At 46.2% G+C, this 21,222-nt stretch overlaps 2 protein-coding genes across 4 annotated transcripts in view; both read right to left on the reverse strand.

Moving 5' to 3' along the window:
- The window catches only part of LOC135241425 (LIM and senescent cell antigen-like-containing domain protein 1), a 37,778-nt gene extending 23,264 nt beyond the window's left edge, over positions 1 to 14,514 (reverse strand). The window contains exon 1 of one of the 3 annotated variants that reach the window (XM_064311812.1): positions 14,291 to 14,514. In XM_064311812.1, coding sequence (XP_064167882.1) covers positions 14,291 to 14,319 — 29 coding nt within the window. In that variant the 5' untranslated portion in view covers positions 14,320 to 14,514. Of the gene's footprint in view, positions 1 to 1,957; positions 2,317 to 7,093; positions 7,382 to 14,290 lie in introns of those variants that run through there. The other 2 variants (XM_064311813.1, XM_064311811.1) reach the window with 2 other exon arrangements.
- Positions 14,515 to 17,434: 2,920 nt separating this feature from the next.
- The window catches only part of LOC135240707 (GRIP and coiled-coil domain-containing protein 2), a 29,690-nt gene continuing 25,902 nt past the window's right edge, over positions 17,435 to 21,222 (reverse strand). Inside the window, exons 22-23 of the mRNA XM_064310571.1 lie at positions 19,614 to 19,815; positions 17,435 to 18,896 (exon numbers count right to left, since the gene is read on the reverse strand). Coding sequence (XP_064166641.1) covers positions 18,820 to 18,896; positions 19,614 to 19,815 — 279 coding nt within the window. The 3' untranslated portion in view covers positions 17,435 to 18,819. The remainder of the gene's footprint in view (positions 18,897 to 19,613; positions 19,816 to 21,222) is intronic.

Below are 21,222 nucleotides of genomic sequence, written 5' to 3' on the forward strand. Positions count from 1 at the left end.
CGTCCAAAATGCACCCCTTGCTGAATCTGTCCTGTGACAATTATTGCTCAGAGGCTTTTAAGGAATTATGGGTGACTCAGAGACTGTGGTAAAGGCCTATCTTTTCCAAACTCTCATACATTATTAGTCCAAAAAAATGTTTCATGTTGTTTTATGGGAGGGAGAGGTACCTCCTTAAATAAGCATCTTTTCTAGAATGGCTCCTGTCCTACAATTCATTCAAACTTTTAACTATTTAGAGAGATTTGATTCCTTAACCTGCGCTACCCTTAAGCACGAGCTGGCGTCAGACCCCAAACAATCGGGCCAGTGTGGGGCACGTTTTGGGAGGTGCATTTTGGACGAAAGCGGGAGCAAAAACTCAAATTACGCAAGCGGGTGCCATCTAACCCTGAAGCAAAGTTACGCGCATGCTGACAAATGTTGAACAGAACTCCAGGAAATAACCCCTTGAAATGTGTACTTTTTTGTGTTTTGCTTTCAAATAGGCCTTACTGTCTTTAAACGGTAAGACAAGAAGTTGAAAGTAAACGTTAGCTTTGCAGGAGAGAAAAGACTGCTCCCTGTGGAAGGACAGAACAGTACAGACAAGAGACCGGGGGTAGCAAACTGCACACTGTTCTGTGAAGAGGAAAGGGCCAGAGAGACAGAGAAAGGATAGAGAGAAAGGAGGGGGGCACAGAGAGAGAGAAGGGGTAGAGAGAGAAGGGGGACAGGGAGAGAGAAGGAAAGACAGAGCGAGAGAAGGGGGCAGGGAGAGAAAAGGAAAGACAGAGCGAGAGAAGGGGGGGCAGGGAGAGAGAAGGAGGGTAGAGAGAAAGGAGGGGGACAGAGAGAGGGAGAGCGGGGGTAGAGCGGTCAGAGAGATGAGAGCGAATAAGAGGCTGAATTCCTCACTCTGCTGAGGTGTGCTCTCCTGTGTAAAGGTCACCCCTGCGCTCTCTCCCCGCGTCCCTGCTGCTCCGAGCCCTCTAATCTCCACGCAGTCAGTCATCCACGCGCCAGAGCCTCAGACAGACGGACGGACGGACGGACGGACCCGCCCCGACAGCCCGTCAGGCTCCAGACCAGAGGCACGGTCCTGACTCCAGCGAGCTGTGCGTGTCACACGAGCGGATCTCGGCGTGTCGGAACAGAACCGCAGCCCCGCGTCTCTCCTTCGCCTGCGCTACAGTCACGCAGGGAGATGGGCACGCTCCATCACCCCGGCACGCAGTTCAAGCGCTGGAAGCGCTATTAAAGACATCCCACAATCGCTATGACCCACTTCCTGGGCCGTTGTGCAACACGTTTCAGGGGAAAACAGGCCAAGAGCCAAAGACATAAACAGCACAAGAGAAAGAATGTGAAGTCAGACCTATTGATTTTTCTGTAAACGCAACAGCTTCAACTGCTTAGACAGCCTAAACCGCCATCAAAACCCCCAAGTACACAGAGGAGTCACATGGTGACTCAGCGATAGCTGCACTCACACCTGAGGGCAGGCATACCTGCTGTCAGGGAAGCTAATGAAGGCTGCTCCTTCTTTCAGTGACGTACTTTCATCTGCTCAGTTCTGCATTTTTTTGGTTGTACCAGCAGGTATTGCAGCTACCTGCTATAGCAAAGATGGAAAACCCGAGATCGCACAACACAGAAAACCGCAGCCAATCAAGGAAGTCAAGGCTCCACAGAAAACACCTGTTTGCGCGCGCGTGTGTGTGTGTACGCTTGAGAACAGTTTGTGTACATACGTGCGAGTGTGGATGTTTCTGTGTGTGTGCCCTGCGTGTCTGTTTGTTTTCGGTTTTATGTGCATGTTGTTGCGTGTGTGTGTTTGTACAGTTGTGTAGAGTTTGTACCAGTGGGGTTTCAGTGTGTGCGCGTGAATGCTGTGTGTGCGTGTGTGTGTCCGTGTGTGTGTGTCCGTGTGCTGGTGTATGTGTGCGTGTGTGTGAGGCCCGGCTCCCTAGCTCACCTCAGACTGTCCCGGGGCAGGCTGCCCCCGAAGCTGTCGGGCCTCTCCTGCCTGCGCCTGTACAGGTGTGAGTGGGTCAGCTCTTTCAGCCTCAGCGAGTTCATGGTCGCCCTGCGCCCCTACGCTGTCGGTACCGGTAGCTCCCAAACTGTGCCGGGCTGTCCCGGCCTCTGTGCCCCACTGCAGCCGGACAGGAGCTCACACCTGGCCAGGTCCGCTCTCCTGCTCGCTCACTCACACACTGCCACAGGCGGCTGCATTCCACACACACACACACACACACACACACCCCCGCTCCCGCACCTCCTGTGCGCACGCCCTGTGGGACGGCCCAGCACTGGCACACCTATGAGCTCCTCGCTCCGCCCCCCTCCCGCTCTGCCCCACCCCTGAGGAATGCAGGTACAAAGGGCGAGCAAAGATTGCAGCTCGTCCCCCACCGCACGAGAGAGAGAGAGAAAGAGAGGGAGACCAAGAGAGAGAGAGAGAGAGATAGGGAGAAAGAGAGAGAGACCAAGAGAGGAGAGAGAGAGAGCGAGAGAGAGATAGGGAGAAAGAGAGAGAGACCGAGAGAGAGAGAGAAAGAGAGAGACCAAGAGATAGGGAGAAAGAGAGGGAGACCGAGAGAGAGAGAAGCAAAGGCACGTTCTGTCCCCTCAGTCAATGTCGCTATGGTTATTGTTCCCGTTTTACGCCCGTCTCCTTGCCAGACTCCGACGGGACGGTGGCGCCTGCGCTCCACGCCGTTCCTTCCGCGATCGGCTCAACATGGCGTCCGCCCCCTCGCACGTGACCGTCGCTTCCCCCCCCTCCCCTCTCCGCTCACCTCGCAGCCCCACGCCGCTTGGACAGCTGAGGGGGGGGGGCACTTCCTGCCTGACACGCAGGAGTGGGCAGTGAGCTTCCTCTCGGCCCAAAGCCGCTTCCCCGTCCCGTTTCCGGCTGGGGCCGCTGCCACTTTCTCACCCGTTCCTGCCAAACGGGCAGCATCTGAGAGCAGCGCGGCATGCTGGGATAGCAGCCAGGCCGTCCCGGGGGGGGGTTCTAACGCTGGGGTGCTGAAATACAGGGATCAAGCGTGATACTCTCACAGATCTCTCAGCTCTTCTGCAGATGATGAGAAGAGTTCTCACCTACAGCCACAGGACTCTGGGTCTGCCTCACACCTTCAAGACAAATTCCGCAGTGTCACACACACACACACACACAGCTCTCTGAAATCACACCCACTGTACCGCTGCTCTTTTTGTGTGTGACATGTCCGTGATGGGGAGCACGCCCAGTTCACAGGCAGGGCAGACAGACAGACACACAGACACACAGACACACAGACGGACTCTGTTCGGCCATGTCTCCAGCCAGGCTGGACAGTGCTACAGGCTGTGCGCTGCACTGATATCCCAGCAGGGGCTACGGTGTAAACACGCTCCTGCACTGAGAGGCTGAATCAGAGGCAACTCCCCGCTAGTGTGGAGCTGCTGATTATAACAGTCTGTTTGAGGGCAAACGTTGAGCAAGCGTTGAGTAAACGTTAAGCCCTAGTCCTTTCATCTACCAGTACTGCCAGTCTGACGGTCTCACTGTATGGTGAGAGAAAGGGGCGCGTGTGTGTGTATGAGGGGGGATTCACACCAACCCATACCCCAGTGGTACCCCCACCCCCACCATAAACACACCAAAAAGCCGGTGGTCATGAATACGAATGTGAACGAGGCCACTGCTCAGCAGGAGACTGCCATGATGTGTGTGTGTGTGCCTGAGAGAGAGGGGCAGGCCTAACTGCAGTTTTAAGAGGGACTACACCCAGGAACAGGTCCTATCAGAATTTTACTCTTGTTGGAGGGGTCTTCTACAAATGCCTATCGATGATGCGTGATTTTAACTCCCTTCCACGCAACACCCCAGCGAGGTGTGCTACAGCTCTGTGGGGTACTGGTCTGTGGGGCAGGACCCTAAAATCAGCCGTGGTGCGTGACCTCAGTGTGAAAGAGCCTGGGACTGGCATTCGCCCTGGAGACGTCCTGATCTCAATCTCCTCTCTGTCCCAGAGCACCGGAGCTCCTGAACCTGCCTGTACCTGTTCACACCGCCACATTCCAGTGTGCCATGAGCCCTGCAACACGACGCCAACACATGCACGCCCCGAGTCAGAAAGGCAACTACATAAAACACAAGCAGAAACACGCCTCAAATACTGCACAAAAACATCACAGCACAGTGATTCAGTGGAGACCGTATCATCACCATCTCAGTTCCACAATCGACTTCCCCAAAACTCCCCACAGAAATGTGCAACACTAAAATTAAACAAAACAACGACAAGAATTTGCCCAAGACAGTAGCTCTTAAACAGTAATGACTTTTAAACACATTCTGTATTCCTGCTCAGATTCCCACTTCCTGGTGGTCCAAGCTAAACTCTCACACATTACACATTAATGCTCTCGAGCTTCATAACTTGCTTAATAAAGCAAGTTGAGTATTTTGTTAGACAAATACAACGTTGCACTGTTCATCATAAGTTGACCTCTGTGCTCATCTACTTCTTGCGTGAGCAGCAGGGTAGGGTGAGAGGTCATCAGCCATGCTGGCTAAATGGAGACCACCACCCACAATGCTGGAGTCCAATCCCTGACCCCACCCCTTTGACCTAAAGGAGCCTCTAACTCAGCACCTCCTGAGTCAGGAACAAAATAGCTCAGGGCAAAGTCATTAAAAGACTACTGAAACTGCTCCCCCTAGTGTCAGGGATACTGCAACTGCCTGTGACCGTCTCCTGATAGACACCATGCAATCACTTTATTTCTTACATTTAAAGTGTTCATTCAGCCACAATGAAAATTATTACATTGTCTTTTAAAGTATGGTGTTCCTGAACATGAGAGCTTCAGGCCTGCCATGGCTCGTCTGCACGGATTTTCACTTCAAGTCCGCTTCTGAGTGGCAGCCCACAGAATGGTTTACGTTATCGATTAAAACCTTAAGTGCCACGTCAGCGGTCTAAGAAACGACAAACACCACATCCTGCTGTAGTGGGCAGCGCTAGATAAAACTGATGAAAAATGAAACTGGTTTCATAGGACTTTTTCCCCATTGCCTTTTTAATGTATAACAGAAATTACTTACGAGTTTCTATGACCTTTTAAAAAGGTAATCACTCTCCACTCTCCAGAATTTACCATGTAAACACAACTGAAATATTTCAGCTGAGCGTTTAAGATATGTCAAGACTGACTCCAATAATAACACTAATGGAGTGCAGCAGGGGTTATTCTGGGGAAGAGAAAGCAGGCAAAACAGGCACGTTGTGCAGAGCCCCAGTAAGAATACAAAGAGTGCCACTTGGTGGATAACAGCGGTACTGCAGGTTTGTGAGAGCTGCTTTGTTCATGGTGAGCAGTGTGGTCCTCAACCCTGCTGCTGGAGTACCCCCATGTAAGCCAATTTTCATTCCAACCAATCTCATGATTAAATACAGCACTCCGTGGACTTAAGACTATGTGGATTCGGCTAGGTACCATTCGCTTTGTCTTTGTCTTCATTTTCCACACATGGCTAAGTTCCAATGACCAGGAGTCCACGCATTCTACAAGTAGACTTTTTACATTTACATTTGTTTCTGACATAACTCAACAAAGATAATAAATCATCCCTCGGCAAAAATCTGTTTAAAACAATTAACAGTTCTTTATACTTCAGGAACTGCAATTAAGGTTTGAACAATAACCAGAACACAGGGATGCCCAGGACCATGGTTAAGAAACACAGCTCGAGAGGATGTGAGGACAGACAAACCTCGTCACATAGTCAGACTACTGCTAAGTCACCTTGGCCCTCCTTACAGCCATGTTCAACATGTTCTTAAAATATTAATGACTGTAATAAGACATTTTTTCCTGAAGCAAAATGCGGAGCTAGGTGTGCTACAGTGATTAGCATTTATATTGATAGTTTGGTTTCTGGGTTTTTTAAAATATTATTTGTGTTTTAGTGTAGGTTTTCAATTGGCTCTGGCAGTTCTTACATGCAGTGAAGGATATTTTTGATACTCACAAAAGTTTATGATGACCTGCTGGCTTTACAATGACAGGGATGGGGCATTTGAGAGTTTGAGGTCCAAAGCAAGAAAAAACACTGCATGTAACTCCAGTTCGAGTTGGTACAGCCACAATAAGCCCCCAAAGGTAAATATAAGAAGTGAACTATCCATTTAAAGCACTGACCGCTGTGCGCCTCGGCCAGAAGCATGGAGAAAGGCCACTGTATCAACAACCAGTTTAATACAATTAACGTGTCTTTTCAGCAGGCTACAACAGCCATGACCTGGACTAATGACCTGGACTACTGCTCACGCATGTCGCCACAGACCAACACACTCCTCTCAGTCTGCCTGAGGGAACCCACTGAGGGAACCCACTGCTGTCCCTGTTATTAGGATTAAAGATATTTATTTACTTATTTATTTATTTACGTTAACATTTGTAAAAACTAAGCAAGCAAACAGTCCCATGCTGTGTGCAAAGACAGAACATTTGGTCAGAATTCACAAAGGTGAGAAGATGATTTGAATATCATACTAAAGACAGGAATGAAAACTTTTACTCATGCTATGCTTTGCATAAAGCACACACAAGACAAGTCTTGCAACACTGTCCAAAAATGGTAAGATGGCCTAAATCTTACTTCCTGTGGCAACTTGTCTGTAAAGCTGAGATGCAATGTGAGCTTTGCAAATTAATTCCCAAAACAAAATGCAAAAACTGCTCATAAAATGAGACAGACCGAAGAAGAACATGCATGAAGAACATGCAGACTTGTGTTTTATCTGTGAAAAACCACCCATATACAGAACAATAGAACCACAACAATAGAACCAAACTTATTTCTGCTCACAGCGGTGTCCAATCACCTGTGACCAGTCCTAAAACAACACAGGGGAGGCCATACACACACGGCATACAGCACAACAATGTTTTAATGCCATATTAACCCTGAATGTCCCGTGTTCTGCTAAATAACTGCACACAAGCCCATTATTCACCATACTATCCCATTACAAACTCAGCAGAACTTCTGAAAGCACAAATCTTCAAAAATATTCTGGTGCACCTAGAAAAGAAAACTGGCGCGACATACCAGTTTGGAGAGGGATGTGGCCGTTAGCCTCGCTGTTGTCCAGAGGTTCTGAAGATGATCGTTCCACACACTTTTGGACACTTTTGTGCGTGAGGGCGATAAGCCTGCTGTTGCAACAGCGAAGCCTAACCACTTCCTGAAAGCGGCAGGAGGGGCCTGTTGTCATGGATATGGGATTGATGAGCAGTCACCAGCATCTAGCGAGTGGATGCCTGTGAATCCTCGCTAACAGAACTCATGGACATATCTCCCTATGACCAGAGAGGTCCCAGTGGGGCCCTGGTCTCCTGCTGAACTTCATGAAACTCTGACTCTAAGCACCAACCCACACTTCCTGTTAAGATGATTCATTTCCTAGTTTGGTCATCAAAGTGTACTGGAGCAGTCACACCCATGATGCCAGAAAATAAAAACAGAATTATGCAATGATGTAGGGTTATTTAACATACCACACATCTGTAACTTAATAGCTCTGCTTAATATTCTGGAATTCATTTATATAGTCAATTATTGTTGTCAAGTTTTGAGCAATTCAGGCAAAACCATTTTTGACATGATTTCCTGGACTACTGGGGTGACATAGCTCAGGAGGTAAGAGCGGTTGTCTGGCAGCCGGAGGGTTGCTGGTTCGAGCCCCACCCTTGGCGTGTCGAAGTGTCCCTGAGCAAGACACCTAACCCCTTAAATGCTCTGGTGAATGAGAGGCATCAATTGTAAAGCGCTTTGGATAAAAGTGCTATATAAATGCAGTCCATTTACCATTTACTGAACCCACCACTAAAACTTCAGTGGTCCAATACAATTATCTGTCCTCACTCAATGCTTTTCCACCCATTTTTCTGTACCAAAGTTTGGAAAATGCCATTCCCTTATTTTGGGCACCAGAGGGCGCTATACAAAAGAAATCCTCAGAGGGCTGGGCCCAAACAATCGAGCCTTTTATGAATCTAAATCCGTGCCTGAGCCACAGCAAACAGACACATTGAACAGCATTTTCAGAGCAGGACAGAAGTGCTTTCCTCAGACTCCACACTTCCACAGAACCGCGCAGGACACGTCACACAAGAAGACCGCTGCGATGTCGCAAACAGTTCCCTAAACCACCAGAAATGGCATGCAGTCAGCAGTTCTTCTGCAGGGACAGCAGAGATAGTTCAAAGTGGGTGCGGTTGTGGATGTGTAACTAAACTACTGGGGATGTTCAACCAATCAGAGGATGAGACGGTGAGGACCAGTAACAGCTCCCATGGGGTCAGCAACTCCCACTGCAACAAACTCAGGCTGACTTCCTGCTGGGAGTGTCCCACTGAAGATGATTCACTCGTTTGTGTGCTCCATTTCATAGGTTAACGCCCACTCTCTCCTACTTTCTATAGTGCTGCTGAAACAACCTTTGTTCCGTCCTTTTCTTTTTTTTAAAGCATAGCAGACACATTGTACTTATTCCTCTTTATTCAGATGGGAGAAGTAAGAGAGGGCTGGAGATGGGATCACAGCACAGAAAGGGGCACGGTGTGGAATTCAGCCCCCCCGCCACACAGCGGGGGAGATTCGTACACGGACTGAGAGCTGGATGCCCTAAGGACTGCTCCCGAGAGAACTATCGTTAGTTGAATGTGCCGTACACAACAGGACCACATCGATGCAGCTGGTCATACCAGTGCCATTGCTTTCTGGGCTTTTAACTTGCAGGTTGTGCCCCAGTAAAGCCAAAACCAAAATGGAGGGGAATGTCCTGCCACTGCGTTGCAGACAGAGAAATCCAAAGCCTTATTTACACAGTGTGCGTCTGCGCGCCCAGTCATGTTCCTAATGACTTCTACATCCTGTTTTGTCCTGCTTCTCCTGACACCGTGGCCTCATTGAAGGCCCCATACAACCTCCAGACACCAGAGGGAGACAGTCAGCCTGACAAATGTATTCTCTCACAGCGAAACATTCAGAACAAGAAAGCATAACTCTCCTGGCCCCCACATTGAACTTAAGGTAGTTAACCCTCCTGTTCTGTTCATTTTTTAGGTACAGCAAAAATGTTCCTGGGTCAATCCCCATACAGGGGGGGTTTTCAAATACATGAAATGAACCATTTTCATTTAAAATGTTGATTACACTAATTAAGGCCAGTAGAAGAAGTTTCATACTGAAAAAATAATTTTAAGTATTTTTCCTAGATTTTCAAACGGGTCATTTTAAAAAGGGTCAATTTGACCCGCAACATAACAGGAGGGTTAACAAGCTTTAAAAGTGAACACACCTAGATTCCTGTAGCATATCTGAACTCAGAGCATTTGACCTCAGCTTATCATTGTACAAACCTCACACACCCTGTTTGAGAGATAAAATATGACACAAGCACAATACACACACACAGTTTCACATATGACTCTAAGGAGTTTTTACAGGTGTAATGAGAACTTTGCTAAGGACAGAGCAGTGGCGATACGTGGCTAAGCTCTGTCTGGGTAAACTGTGAGCGCTGGCCAGCAGTGTGGGCCAGTTACAGAGGCAGCACTGTAGTTCAGCTCCAGATGTGTCTTCTGGCTGCAGATCAATACAGGTGATGCTACTGTATCTGCAGGGCCAGAGCGTAACCACTCAGGCCTATAATCGACAGAGCAAGGAGAAGACAGCTGTCACCACAGCCCTCAGAGACCCAGTCCTGAATCACCAATGATGGGCCAGCCCTACTGCCTACTGCAGACCAACAGCCGCAGACAAAGAGTAGGCCTATACACTCCATAGTACAAAATTTCATAAGCGAGACATTGATAATTCACTGAAAATTCAAGTCCAGATTCAGGACAGCTTCATAAAGCAAACATTTTGTGAATCTACAGTGCTCAAGTAATCTATAGCATAAAAAAAGTATAATAAAAAAAAATTCTGGGAAAATATTACCATGAAAAACATGCTGTAGCGCTCATGGATCCAAATAGCATTTTAACTACTGTATGCCTAACTCCTTAATAAATATAGTTCACTATACTCAATACAAACATATACACAACAGAAAAAAGGCCAAATTTAAATTGGGCTTGCTTTGTGCTCTCATCCCACACCTGACAGCATGTAAAGCATGCAGGAGATGTGCCATTGCCCAGGTGGTGCAGATAAGTTGCTCAGTTGGAGCAAAACCTGAGTTTAGTGAGTGTTACATAACGCAAGGTTTAATGTGTGCTATTCCACGCACACGTCCAAAATGTTTGAACAAATCAAATGAAAAAGGAAAGCGCTCACCCTTGGAGAAAGTGGGCTGCTGACTGAGGTCCTGTGGTCCTGTTTTTGCGGAGAGTTTTGCTGAAAGACCCAAGCTGCACGGTGGAGCGCCTCTGCCATCGAGCGCAGTGTCAGACGGAGCCTTTAAACTGTGTTGTGAAGCTAACGGCTTGTCCGCATACTTCCACTGCATGTAGAAACGTGTCGAGCTGGCGCTTTGATAACATCACTTAATCCAACCAATCAAAATCCCCCAAACATGCGGACAATTCAACTTTCCACACAGCAAAAACATTGAAACTCTCTGCAGGAGACAGCGTCTACACACTGTCTGTCTCTATGACTGCAGGAGACTGCCTCTACACACTGTCTGTCTCCATGACTGCAAACTACCTATCAAGAGCCCAGAGTGTAAGTTCACATCTCAGCCAAAACACAACCTCCAATACAGAGCACCTCCTGGTTCACACCACATCATTCTGCCAATGTTGTGCTACGTCCTGATGCCAGGGTTCACACCCAGAGCAAAGCGGGATAGCGCTTAAAGAAACCAACACTACCCTGTCTCTGCCAACAATACCTGACCTGAGGCACCAACCAGACCCTGGAGCTCAGCTCCACTTCATGACTGTGTGACGTCAGCAAATGCAGAGGTTTACCTCATGGACAAACCATCAATCACCAATACATCTAATGGCTCTGATAGGCTACAGTTTACCATTCACTCCACCCACTTCACAGCTTGCTCTTTCCAACTTCAGTGACACTCCTGATGGTTTTTTTTGCACATTCTCACAGGTTTGATTCGGGGGATGAAAGTCACATGAATCACTTTGGCCCCTCCGAAGCTCAGCAGGATTCTTCTTGGTCCTCCAGTACAGTACGGAAGATCCATGTGTACTGCTGCTCAGACTCCTGCCCCTGTTTCCTGCCCTCACTGCACCGCCGGCCCCTTCCACTGGACACTCATTCCTGCAGTGGGCGTAGCAGCACCAGCCATGTCTCAGGAGCCCCGAGCCTGACACGCTCAATTAATAATAACATCCTCCCTGCCTCACGGGGGAAACGCGCGTGTGCACACACACACTGCACACACACACTGCACACGCACACTGCACACGCACACACACTGCACGTGCGCGGACATAACCACATACACCCACACTAAAATTTACTAAATATGAAGAGGGAAAAAAACAGCATCATATATTAATATTCCACTGGCAGCTGGAGGCACATCTGCAGGGCGGTAATCAACTCTGAGCCAAATTCTGCAGACAAGACCGACAAGCCAATGTCTGCCACACAGGGTCAAATTCCCCATTTCAAAATTTCATTTATGGCAGGATGGGGTGTTAGTTCATAGCCAAAAGCTAACCTGAACAACAACTGGTACAGAAAAAACACTGAGGTCTATAGTGCATAAAAATAAGTGCAAATAATTTGAACGGCAGTAGATTGAACATGTAATGCTTGCAGCTGCCTTTTAAGGGCAGACCCTGGTCTCTTCCCCAGTAGCGGGAATGCCATCGATTCACTGGAGGGCCGTTTTCTCTCACATGGATTCAGACCAAAAGAAGCATTAGGCTGACTTGCAATACACCTCAGGGACTGCTTCCATTTCAGCCTCTGCAGAGCTTTGCGCAAAAATAAATAAATAAAAATATCCCGTCAGCTGTGTCAGTGCCCAGCCGAAGCGCCTCCAGCCTCGCTGCGGATTAGGCGTCTGGACTGTGCCTGGACACGAAGGGCTGCGCTGCGGTTAGAGCGGCTTTACGGCGTGACAGCTCACCACTCACACGCCCGGGCCTGAAGAGAGGCGCCCCTGTCCTGCGGAAGCGCAGAGCAGCCGGACTGCGGGACGGTAACGTGTCCGTCCCCCTGAGGGGACCTGTCCCGCCCGCACACCGGCCAGCCGCCGAGTTCACTGCCAGGACAGGCACACAGGGCACGACCGCGGAGGATCCGGCGCAGGTAATGGAGGATAAACCCGAGATGTGGCCAAAACGCCTTGAGAGCGCCCCTTTGTAGGGCTGTCACTATAGAGACCCAAGATTCAGGTACATTTTCTAGGTTCCACTTTCATTAGCGACTGAGTGATTCTTACATGCACAGCAAAGATTGAGGCTATTCTGACTCAGGAGACACACCCTGATCCCTGCATATTGTTCTTTAAAAAAAATTAGTAAATCAAATAATGAGGAGCGATGCTATTGTCTTGCTTAGAGCAGCGATCACCCCTTCTCTGAACTAAAGACAAAAGACAGAAAGACAGCAAACGCTGTAATTCTGTCCCTCAGTGGGTTTACAGCCATCCACAGGGTAGGTCTGACACCTCAGCGTCAGTGAATGTGTTAAACCCAAAGGACGGCTCTGCTTCATTCCCCAGTGCTAGCAACTGCCCTAAGAGGTCAGGGGTCACCGGGCTTACAAGCTGCCAGGACTGTGACACTACTGTGTGTACCATAGTCTGGCTGTGGGAAGAGGAGGGAAACCCCTGAAGGCTGTAAAGCTGTAACAAGCTGGCAGACATTGCCAGCATAAAAACCCCAGCAAAGCTTCACTGTTTGAACAGATCTAGGCAGTGTGTGGATCACTGCAATGTGCCAACTGCAAACAACACCACAGACTTAGGAGCACACCAACGGGTAAACGGCTTATTACGTTTAGGAAAAGACTCCAGACAGAATTGTTTCACAAACCTCTCACGATTGAAATTTAGCTGCGCGTTATCATGTTTGATCACACATTTAGAATGGGAAATTGATTTTCGTAATTAAAAAACAACATTGCGTGCTTCAGTATCTGAAGTAAAGTTTAAACATTGCCTCTGCATCATACTTATAATGGTTTTGGCATAAAACTTAAAGTACAAACTTGACCAAACTAACATTCCACTGCAACTAGACCTCTAACCTCTAAGAGGATGTTTGATTTCAAATATTTTGGGACAGCCAGCCACCGTTTTCCAGGACCTGTTGATTGGCTAGACTTCACACAATCTGTACGCTTCCTTTTATGTGTTATGATTCACAGGTTATTTTCTCTATATATAGAATCGTAACTAAGTGCCAAGAAGTTTCCTTTTGGATTTTCAAATACACAACTACTGCATGGTGATCCAAAGATACCACACCGTTAATTGGTCATCTGTTGCTCCAAGGCAGAAGTTTATCCTCTCATTTTATTTTGGATGCGATAGTAACACTCATGGGGTGGCTAGCCACGAACTGTACTGTATGACGTCAACCAGGGGGAATACCAAGCTTCGTTCTGCTAAACTTAAGCTACATATAGTCATCCATCTCTGCATCCACTTCTCCATGCGATTTGCTTAACTCACTTAGCTAGTTCACCTAGCTAGTTCGAAATCACTACTTTGGACAGAATAACTAGAACAACATGGCTAAGGATTCAAGTTCAATCAGAGCATAGCTGGCTAAGTGATTTTAAGTTTCTCCAACGATGGGCGCGGTGTCTTGAGTTCTTCACACAGAGAAATTGTCATATCCAGGGAAAACAAAAACAAACCGTACAAATATTTTCATCAAATAACTTTTCTTCCAATGCAGAGTTTCAGTACTTACCGAGCTAGCTAGATGATTAACGTTACTTGAGAAGTAACAGTTAGACAGCACATGAATAGCATTAACTAGCATGCTAATGTTAGCTATATGGCTAACATTAGCTAGGCAATATTGAGCTGGGCATGATTACCTAGCTAGCTAGCTTCTGGCTATCGCAATCATGGGATATTTAACTGGCCGACAAACCAGATATTATATGCCGGTGCTTGGTAGCAAGTTTTTCTCTACACGATCATTTGTGCTTTTGTGGACTATGAAAAATCTATTGATAGCTAGCTAACCAGCCACTTCAACAACATCTATGTGAACGCTCGTCTATGAATGAGATCATACACAGCAAAAACAGCCCAGCCGTTAACTGTTAGATATTTCATTAGAATAGCTAAGCACTTACCTGCCGGTCATTTCTGCTACCCCCAGCATCCCCTTTTACACCACAATTTCGGAAACTTTTTGTGTATTGTCTTTTTGCGAAAATAAGTTATTTTTGAGAATCAGCTGAATTAATGGCGAAGTTGCCTGCCTCGCCTCTTTCCCTGGTAGCTACAGGCTAAGTTTGCTAGCGAGTGTCCTGCCCACTGCAACAAGGGACCCGGAGACACCCTTGCTCAGGCATTCTAAATCAGGGAGTGTAACTGAACTCTTGCCGCCACCGAAAGATGATAGTTAAATAAAATCGATAGCTAGCCTGCGACTTTCATGTTGAAACAATAAACTAGCCAATGTAAGATATAACAGCAAGTGTACAGTAACTTATTCATGTAACAATCATGTGATTATCCCATTTAATCTGAACAGCATGAGCCTACATCTTAGCTATGTATTCACATTTTTTGCTTTAACGGTAGTCCCTTATTTGAGGGACTGGGCATTCAAATAAAAATTTCGAGGGACTTCTCGTTTTAACTATCAAGTTAGGAAAACTCGGTTAATTGTGCTGCACAGTGCTCCACTTCATTCTTGAAATGTCCTTTATTTGTCAAAAAGCTTTTATATATATGTAATTCTGACAACATAGGTAAACCTGAAAACGGCACTTTTTAAATATTTGTGATGTTTTGTTTATGCTATGGATGTCATGATGAACCATGACACTAAAGAAACATAAAATAAATAGCTGTTCTATACGACAAACATAGCTAGATCATCAAACTGGGCATCCTAAGGATATCCAACACACGTAAATTATGTCAAGGCTCCTCTAGTGGGTCTATTCCTTATAAGGAAAGCTATGTAATTCCTTGGAATTCGCATGCTGCGTTGGTAGAGCACACTGTATTAAGCCCAACCCCAAGCATGATGACGTAATCACGTATGAACGTCAATGTTTGAGTAGTGTTAAATAAAAACAGGTCTTCTACAGGTTGCAGGTAACCAAATGGCTTGAATGTAAGAAATGTGTTGTTTATTTATTTACTAAAATGGGTTTGGCTAAGTATTGCAAAGGGCCCAGTGCCATAGCCAGCGATCAGTTTTCACACACCCGTGACTGGCAGGAGTACAAAATAAAAAATAAATGAATTATCTAAAACATTTTAGTATGAATATGATTGATTGTTATAACGGGTATGGCTTAAGGCTGTAGAAATAGACTCTGAGTAAATGTGCCAAATTTAAGTTCTGAAATGTTTATACTTTTTGCTACACTTGTGAGCACCTACACCCTGATAAATGCATGGAATGTGGGGCCAATATTCTGTATGAGCGGAACCTGTTTGGTCAATTTTCTCACACACAAACAGGCTATCATCTGTTTAGTGAAACCTAGACATTCCATTGATGGCGTGACAAATGAGTGCATTCTTACCATATGGAAATTTCTAAACTCATTACAGAATTGCATAGTCTGTCCTGTTGCTTTGAAAGCATTTCTTTTAACTGTAGCTCAATATTTAGAATGTATGGCCTCCATACTCACCTTTTATGATGTCTTCTGTATTTATGAAAATGAAGTTGAACAGCACCAGTGTGATGGTATTAGCCTTGCAACCACTCATGTTCCACTCAAAATGATGTTGGGTGGACTTTATTCGGAAGTGAACTTCTCTGGAAATCGTATGCTATTGCTAATAGTCACACACATACATAGCACAGCAGATACAGATTGGTGACCAATTAAAGGGAAAAACCTGAATAAATGAGTGGAGAAACATAAATGCAGATGCTTCCATACAGGTGTACTGCATGATACATTTAAGCAATTAACATTCTGACATGCTCTGTGGCATGCGTAAAAATGCTGAGCAAGCCCAGTTGACTTTGATTTTGGATCAAGATGGCAAGAGGCAAATGTGTAAATGAAAAGAGGGTTCATTATTGGAGCATGGACGACAGGAGCTTCAGTCACAAAGACTGCTCAACTGGCTGTTTGAATAGGACCTGTGACTAAAGTGACATCTGCATTTAGATCTATGGGAAAGACATCAGTAAGTAGGGTCAGAAATTGTGGCAGAAAGTGAACATTCGGTGACCGTGATGCTCGTGCATTAGTGCAATGTGTAAGGAAAAACTGAAGAGCAACTCTTCCTCAGGTGATTGTGAATGTCAATGCAGGACATGATCAGACTGTCAGTGAGAACAGTCCGTGGACAACTACATAGAGAGGGATATTATAGTAGGGTTTCAGTGCATAATCCCTCATTACAAAGCCAAATGCACGTGATAGTTCAGTGGCACAAAAACCATAGGCACTGGTCTACAGAGATGTGTAAAAAAAAATGGACAGATGAGTCATCCTTCACAATATTCACAAGTGGGCGAGAGCATGTGTGGTGTACACCAGGAGAATGCTACAAGCCTGAATGCTTGACCCCTATATTGAGGGGGTCTGGTGGCTCTGTCATGCTGTAGGGGGCATTTTCCTGACATGGTTTGGTTCCACTTGTCCCCTTAGAGGGAAGAGTCACTGCAAATCAATCCAAAGCTATTCTGAGTGATCACCTTTATCTTGATAGGAGTTGTCTCTTCCAGAATGACAATGCCCCCATCCACAGGGCACAAGGGGTCACTGAATGCTTTGAGTATGAAAATGACATGAATCATATGCTTTGGCCTTTGTAGTCACCAGATCTCAGCCAAATTGAACACCTATGGGAGATTTTTGACCGACGTGTTAGACAGCACCCTCCATCATCATCAAAACTCCAAATGAGGGAATATCTTTTGGAAGATTGGTGTTCCATCCCTCCGGTACAGATCTAGAGTCGCAGAATCTATGCCAAGACTCATTGAAGCTGTTCAGGTGGCTCGTGGTGACCTAACACCTTACTAAGGCACTTTATGTTGGTTTTTATTTGAATTTGTATGTGGACCAATTCCAGTAATACAATGATTAATTCATTCTTGACATGGACATCCATTAGTGTGCTGCATACATTTTTTGAAATTAATGATGCAAATCTGTTCTATTTATCTTCTGCATTTTTCAGGCCTAGTGAGACCTTCTTTTCCAGCCCATAGGTGTTTCTGGTCCTCCTGGATGACTAAGAAGGCACTACTGAGGTCCCTGTCATGATTAAACCACTGCACAGACAATAGCTTTAAATCAGACGTTTATTATGCCCTTCACACAGTTCACGCACTGGCTAGTCATCATGGTAAGAATTGCACTTTTTGTGTTTCGTCAGTTTTCATTTTTCTTCTTAGCAAACATTTATCAGAGTGCATCTTGATTTCAAGCGACCCCTGATTTTATGCAAATGTTAAACATTGAAACATCTCAAGTATTTACTCATTGGGGACCAGAAAACAATGAAAGTACCCAAAAGAAATACCCCCCCCCCCACCAGTGTGTAGAACTTATAGTAAAATTACAATTTTCATGTTAAGTATCCCAACATTAAAAGCATGATTAAACCTAAATGCCAAAGTATTAAATAAAATTTACATTCATTCATTCACTTCCAGACTTACTTCGGTATCAGAGTCATTTATCATTAATATGCCATTAGTACTTAAAGCAGCTGCCCTGGTTACATAGCAGTAACTGAATAGGGACTTCAACATAGAGTCTGAGGTTTGGTCAAGTCAAAAATTAGTTTATTCTTTTTCTGAGAATTTCTGAAGATTCAGGGCGTTTTCAGTCGCCAAGGTCAATTTTAAAATGGACGTGTGAAAGCACAGGCCAACAGTTGTTGTCTTGGACACATTCCCTGTTATTCGGTGTATTTATATAAATTCATGCCAACATTCAATGCTACAGGTCTTTCCAGAACCCTGACTTTTATAATGCCTCTATTAATGAAAGAGCATTAGGTGAAGAGATATACTTCAGTGACATCATCAACAGGCACCAACCATGGAGACCTCTAACATCATAACTACGTAGGCAGCAATTCCATCAGAGGAAACCAGGTTTGAATATGATGTAAATATCAGAAAACACCTGAGCCCACTGCGAGTGCATCCTCATTTCCACACACAGTGTTAATTACATTGTTATAAGAGTCAGAGCATTTCTGAGCCATTTTTGTGAATTGCTACTGAACTCGAAATTGAATTCTCTGCTTGGACAAACAAAAGTGCATACATGTGCAAGTATGCTCACCAAGGCTAAAGTTGTCACATTGGTCAAAATAACATGGAATTATTTTCAAATTACAGCTAGTAGCATGGGTCCAAACAAACAAAAACTAAAACAGATAAAAACAGTGCATTACATGGCCTAAGGTAAAGGCCAAGATTTAGGAACTGACCAAAAGTCACAGAAACAAATATGCCCATGTGCCGCCAGGCCTTCTCACGAATGTTAAAGCATACAAAGGCCTCTTTAAAAAAAATCTGTTTTATCAAAAATATAGATCTGGAGAAAATGAAAGGTGTGCAGTGTGAGGTTGACATGCTAAAGAAGCGGTGGTGAGTTTCGGGGAAGTCTGCCGTGAGTGGAGCCTACGCGGACCTGGACCGGCCCGGTTCTGCCCCTTCTCACCGTATCCCTGACCAGCTGTGCAGGTAGGAGGTCCAGCCCGACCCGCGAGAACCAGCTGCCACTTCTTCCTCTCCTACAGTGGAAGGAGACAGTATTACCACAGACAATAATGATTACATCACACGGCTATTTCCTACAGCTGGATTCTCTATCAGTACATTGTTGCATAAGAACGTTATTTATTAGCACTGCGATATGCTGGAGCTTGGTGGAAATGACTTGATGGTTTCTATGCACAAGCCCTTTTACTGGTCACATGCTGGACAGCAAAGAAAAAGAGGTTCATTTAAGCATGTATGCCCAGCAAATAGAGAGTAAGCCACTGGATTGAAGGGTACAACCTTCTACTGCGTAGCAGTGGAGCCTTTTGCACAACAAGATGAGGCGTTAGGTCAGTCAGGACTTTAGCCGTGACGAATGTGTGACATGTTACACACAAGCTGATATATTCTTGGAGAGTGATAGAACTGCCACAGAACATGTAAAATGCCGTGGGTCAGTACTGAGGGCTGTCGTGTATCACACAATGTATTGAGACCCAGAGATGGTAGTGATTGGACTTTACATCAGAGACCCTGGTGAGTGGCAGTAACAGGCTGAACGAGTGATGCAAGAGAGGGATAGATGGAAAAAAAAGCAGGGGGCAGGGGGGGCAGAGGAAATGACGGATCAATCAGTGCAGGAGAGAGAGGGAGGGAGGGAGGGAGGGAGAGAGACAGGAGGGGAGTGAAATAGAGGGAAGGAAAGAGGGAGGGATGGAGACGGGAGTAGGGAGAGAGGGAAGGGGTACCCTGAGCGATGGCCGCCAGCCTGCTCTTCTCCTCGGGGTTGAGCTGCAGCATGGTGTCTATGACGGGCAGCAGGGCCTGCCTCTCGCTGCCACACTTGAGGAAGATGAAGCGCAGAAGCACGTTCTTCAGGTACTCCAGGTTGGCCACAGACTTCTCCCTCTCCTGATTCCTCTCCAGCCTCCGCACCTCGCTCTTCAGGAGCTGCCAGCCACATGCGTGCCCGCAGCACACACACACACACACACACACACACACACCCCACACACACACACACACACCACACACACACACAACACACACAAACACACACACAACACACACACACACACACACCACACAACACACACACACACACACACACACACACACACACACACACACACACACACACACACACACACACACACATACAAACACACAAACACAATTAATCCACCCATTCTACGCCCACACCCACTCGCTCTCTTCCAATCCCACTCCCACTCCCCATTTCATTCATTTAACCATCCTCTATTTTTTCTCTAGCTTGCCAGTCACACATCTATAACAGTGTGTCTGGAAACAGAGCTATTTGAAGATGAAAAATGACCATGTTTTTCCAAGTTTGCTGGTACCTAAAATATTGCTGGAAAATGTGACAGCCTAGTCAACAAACAGTAAGAAATATGCATGAAGTACGTATACAGTGATTAGAAATGTTCCATCACTTAGTCACTGGTTTGATAACTGTGTGATTATGTGGCAGTGTTTGTTTGAGCGGTGATGTGTGTTCAGTGTGTTTGTGCGTGCACCGTTATTTGTGTGCGTTTGTGTGTAGGTAATTTGTGTTTTAGTGTGTGTGTGCGCATGCACACGTTCTGACATATGAGTGTTATGGGTAGGTGATTTATGTGTCTGTATGTGGGCGTACGTGTGCATTTGTTTGCATGCATGCGAGTGTTTCAGATCCATCTGATATGTGCACGCATGTGTGTGTGCGTGCGTGCATGTGCTTTTGAATCATGTAATATATGCATGTGTCTGTTTGTATGTTTAATCCATGAGTGCATGTGCATGTATGTGAGTGTGTGTATGTATGTATGTCTGTCTGCGTGTGTGTAAGTATGTCTGTGTGTGCGTGTGTGTGTGTCTGTCTGTCTGTGTGTGTGTGTGTGTGTGTGTGTGTGTGTGCTTGTGTGTGCGTGTGTGTGCATGCCTGTGTGTGTGTGTGTTGGTGCTTGTGCTTGTGTGTGCGTGTGTGTGTGTGTGTGCGTGCTTTTGTGTGCGTGTGTGTGCGTGCGTGTGTGTGGTGTGGTTGGTGTGTGTGTGTGTGCGTGCGTGTGTGTGTGCGTTGTGTGTGCGTGTGTGTGTGTGTGTGCGTGTGTTGTGTGCTGTGTGTGCGTGCGTGTGTGTGCGTGTGTGTTTGTGTGTGTGCGTGCATGTGTGTGCGTACTTGTGCGTGCGTGCATGTGTGTGCGTACTTGTGTGTTTGTTTGTGTGTGTGCGTGCTTGTGTGTGTGTGTGTGTGTGCGTGTGTGTGTGCATGCCTGTGTGTGTGCGTGTGTGCATGTGTGTGCGTACTTGTGTGTTCGTTTGTGTGTGTGCGTGCTTGTGTGTGTGTGTGTGTGT

The sequence above is a fragment of the Anguilla rostrata genome, chromosome 15 (assembly GCF_018555375.3).
Source record: "Anguilla rostrata isolate EN2019 chromosome 15, ASM1855537v3, whole genome shotgun sequence".
Classification (NCBI taxonomy): Eukaryota; Metazoa; Chordata; class Actinopteri; order Anguilliformes; family Anguillidae; genus Anguilla; species Anguilla rostrata.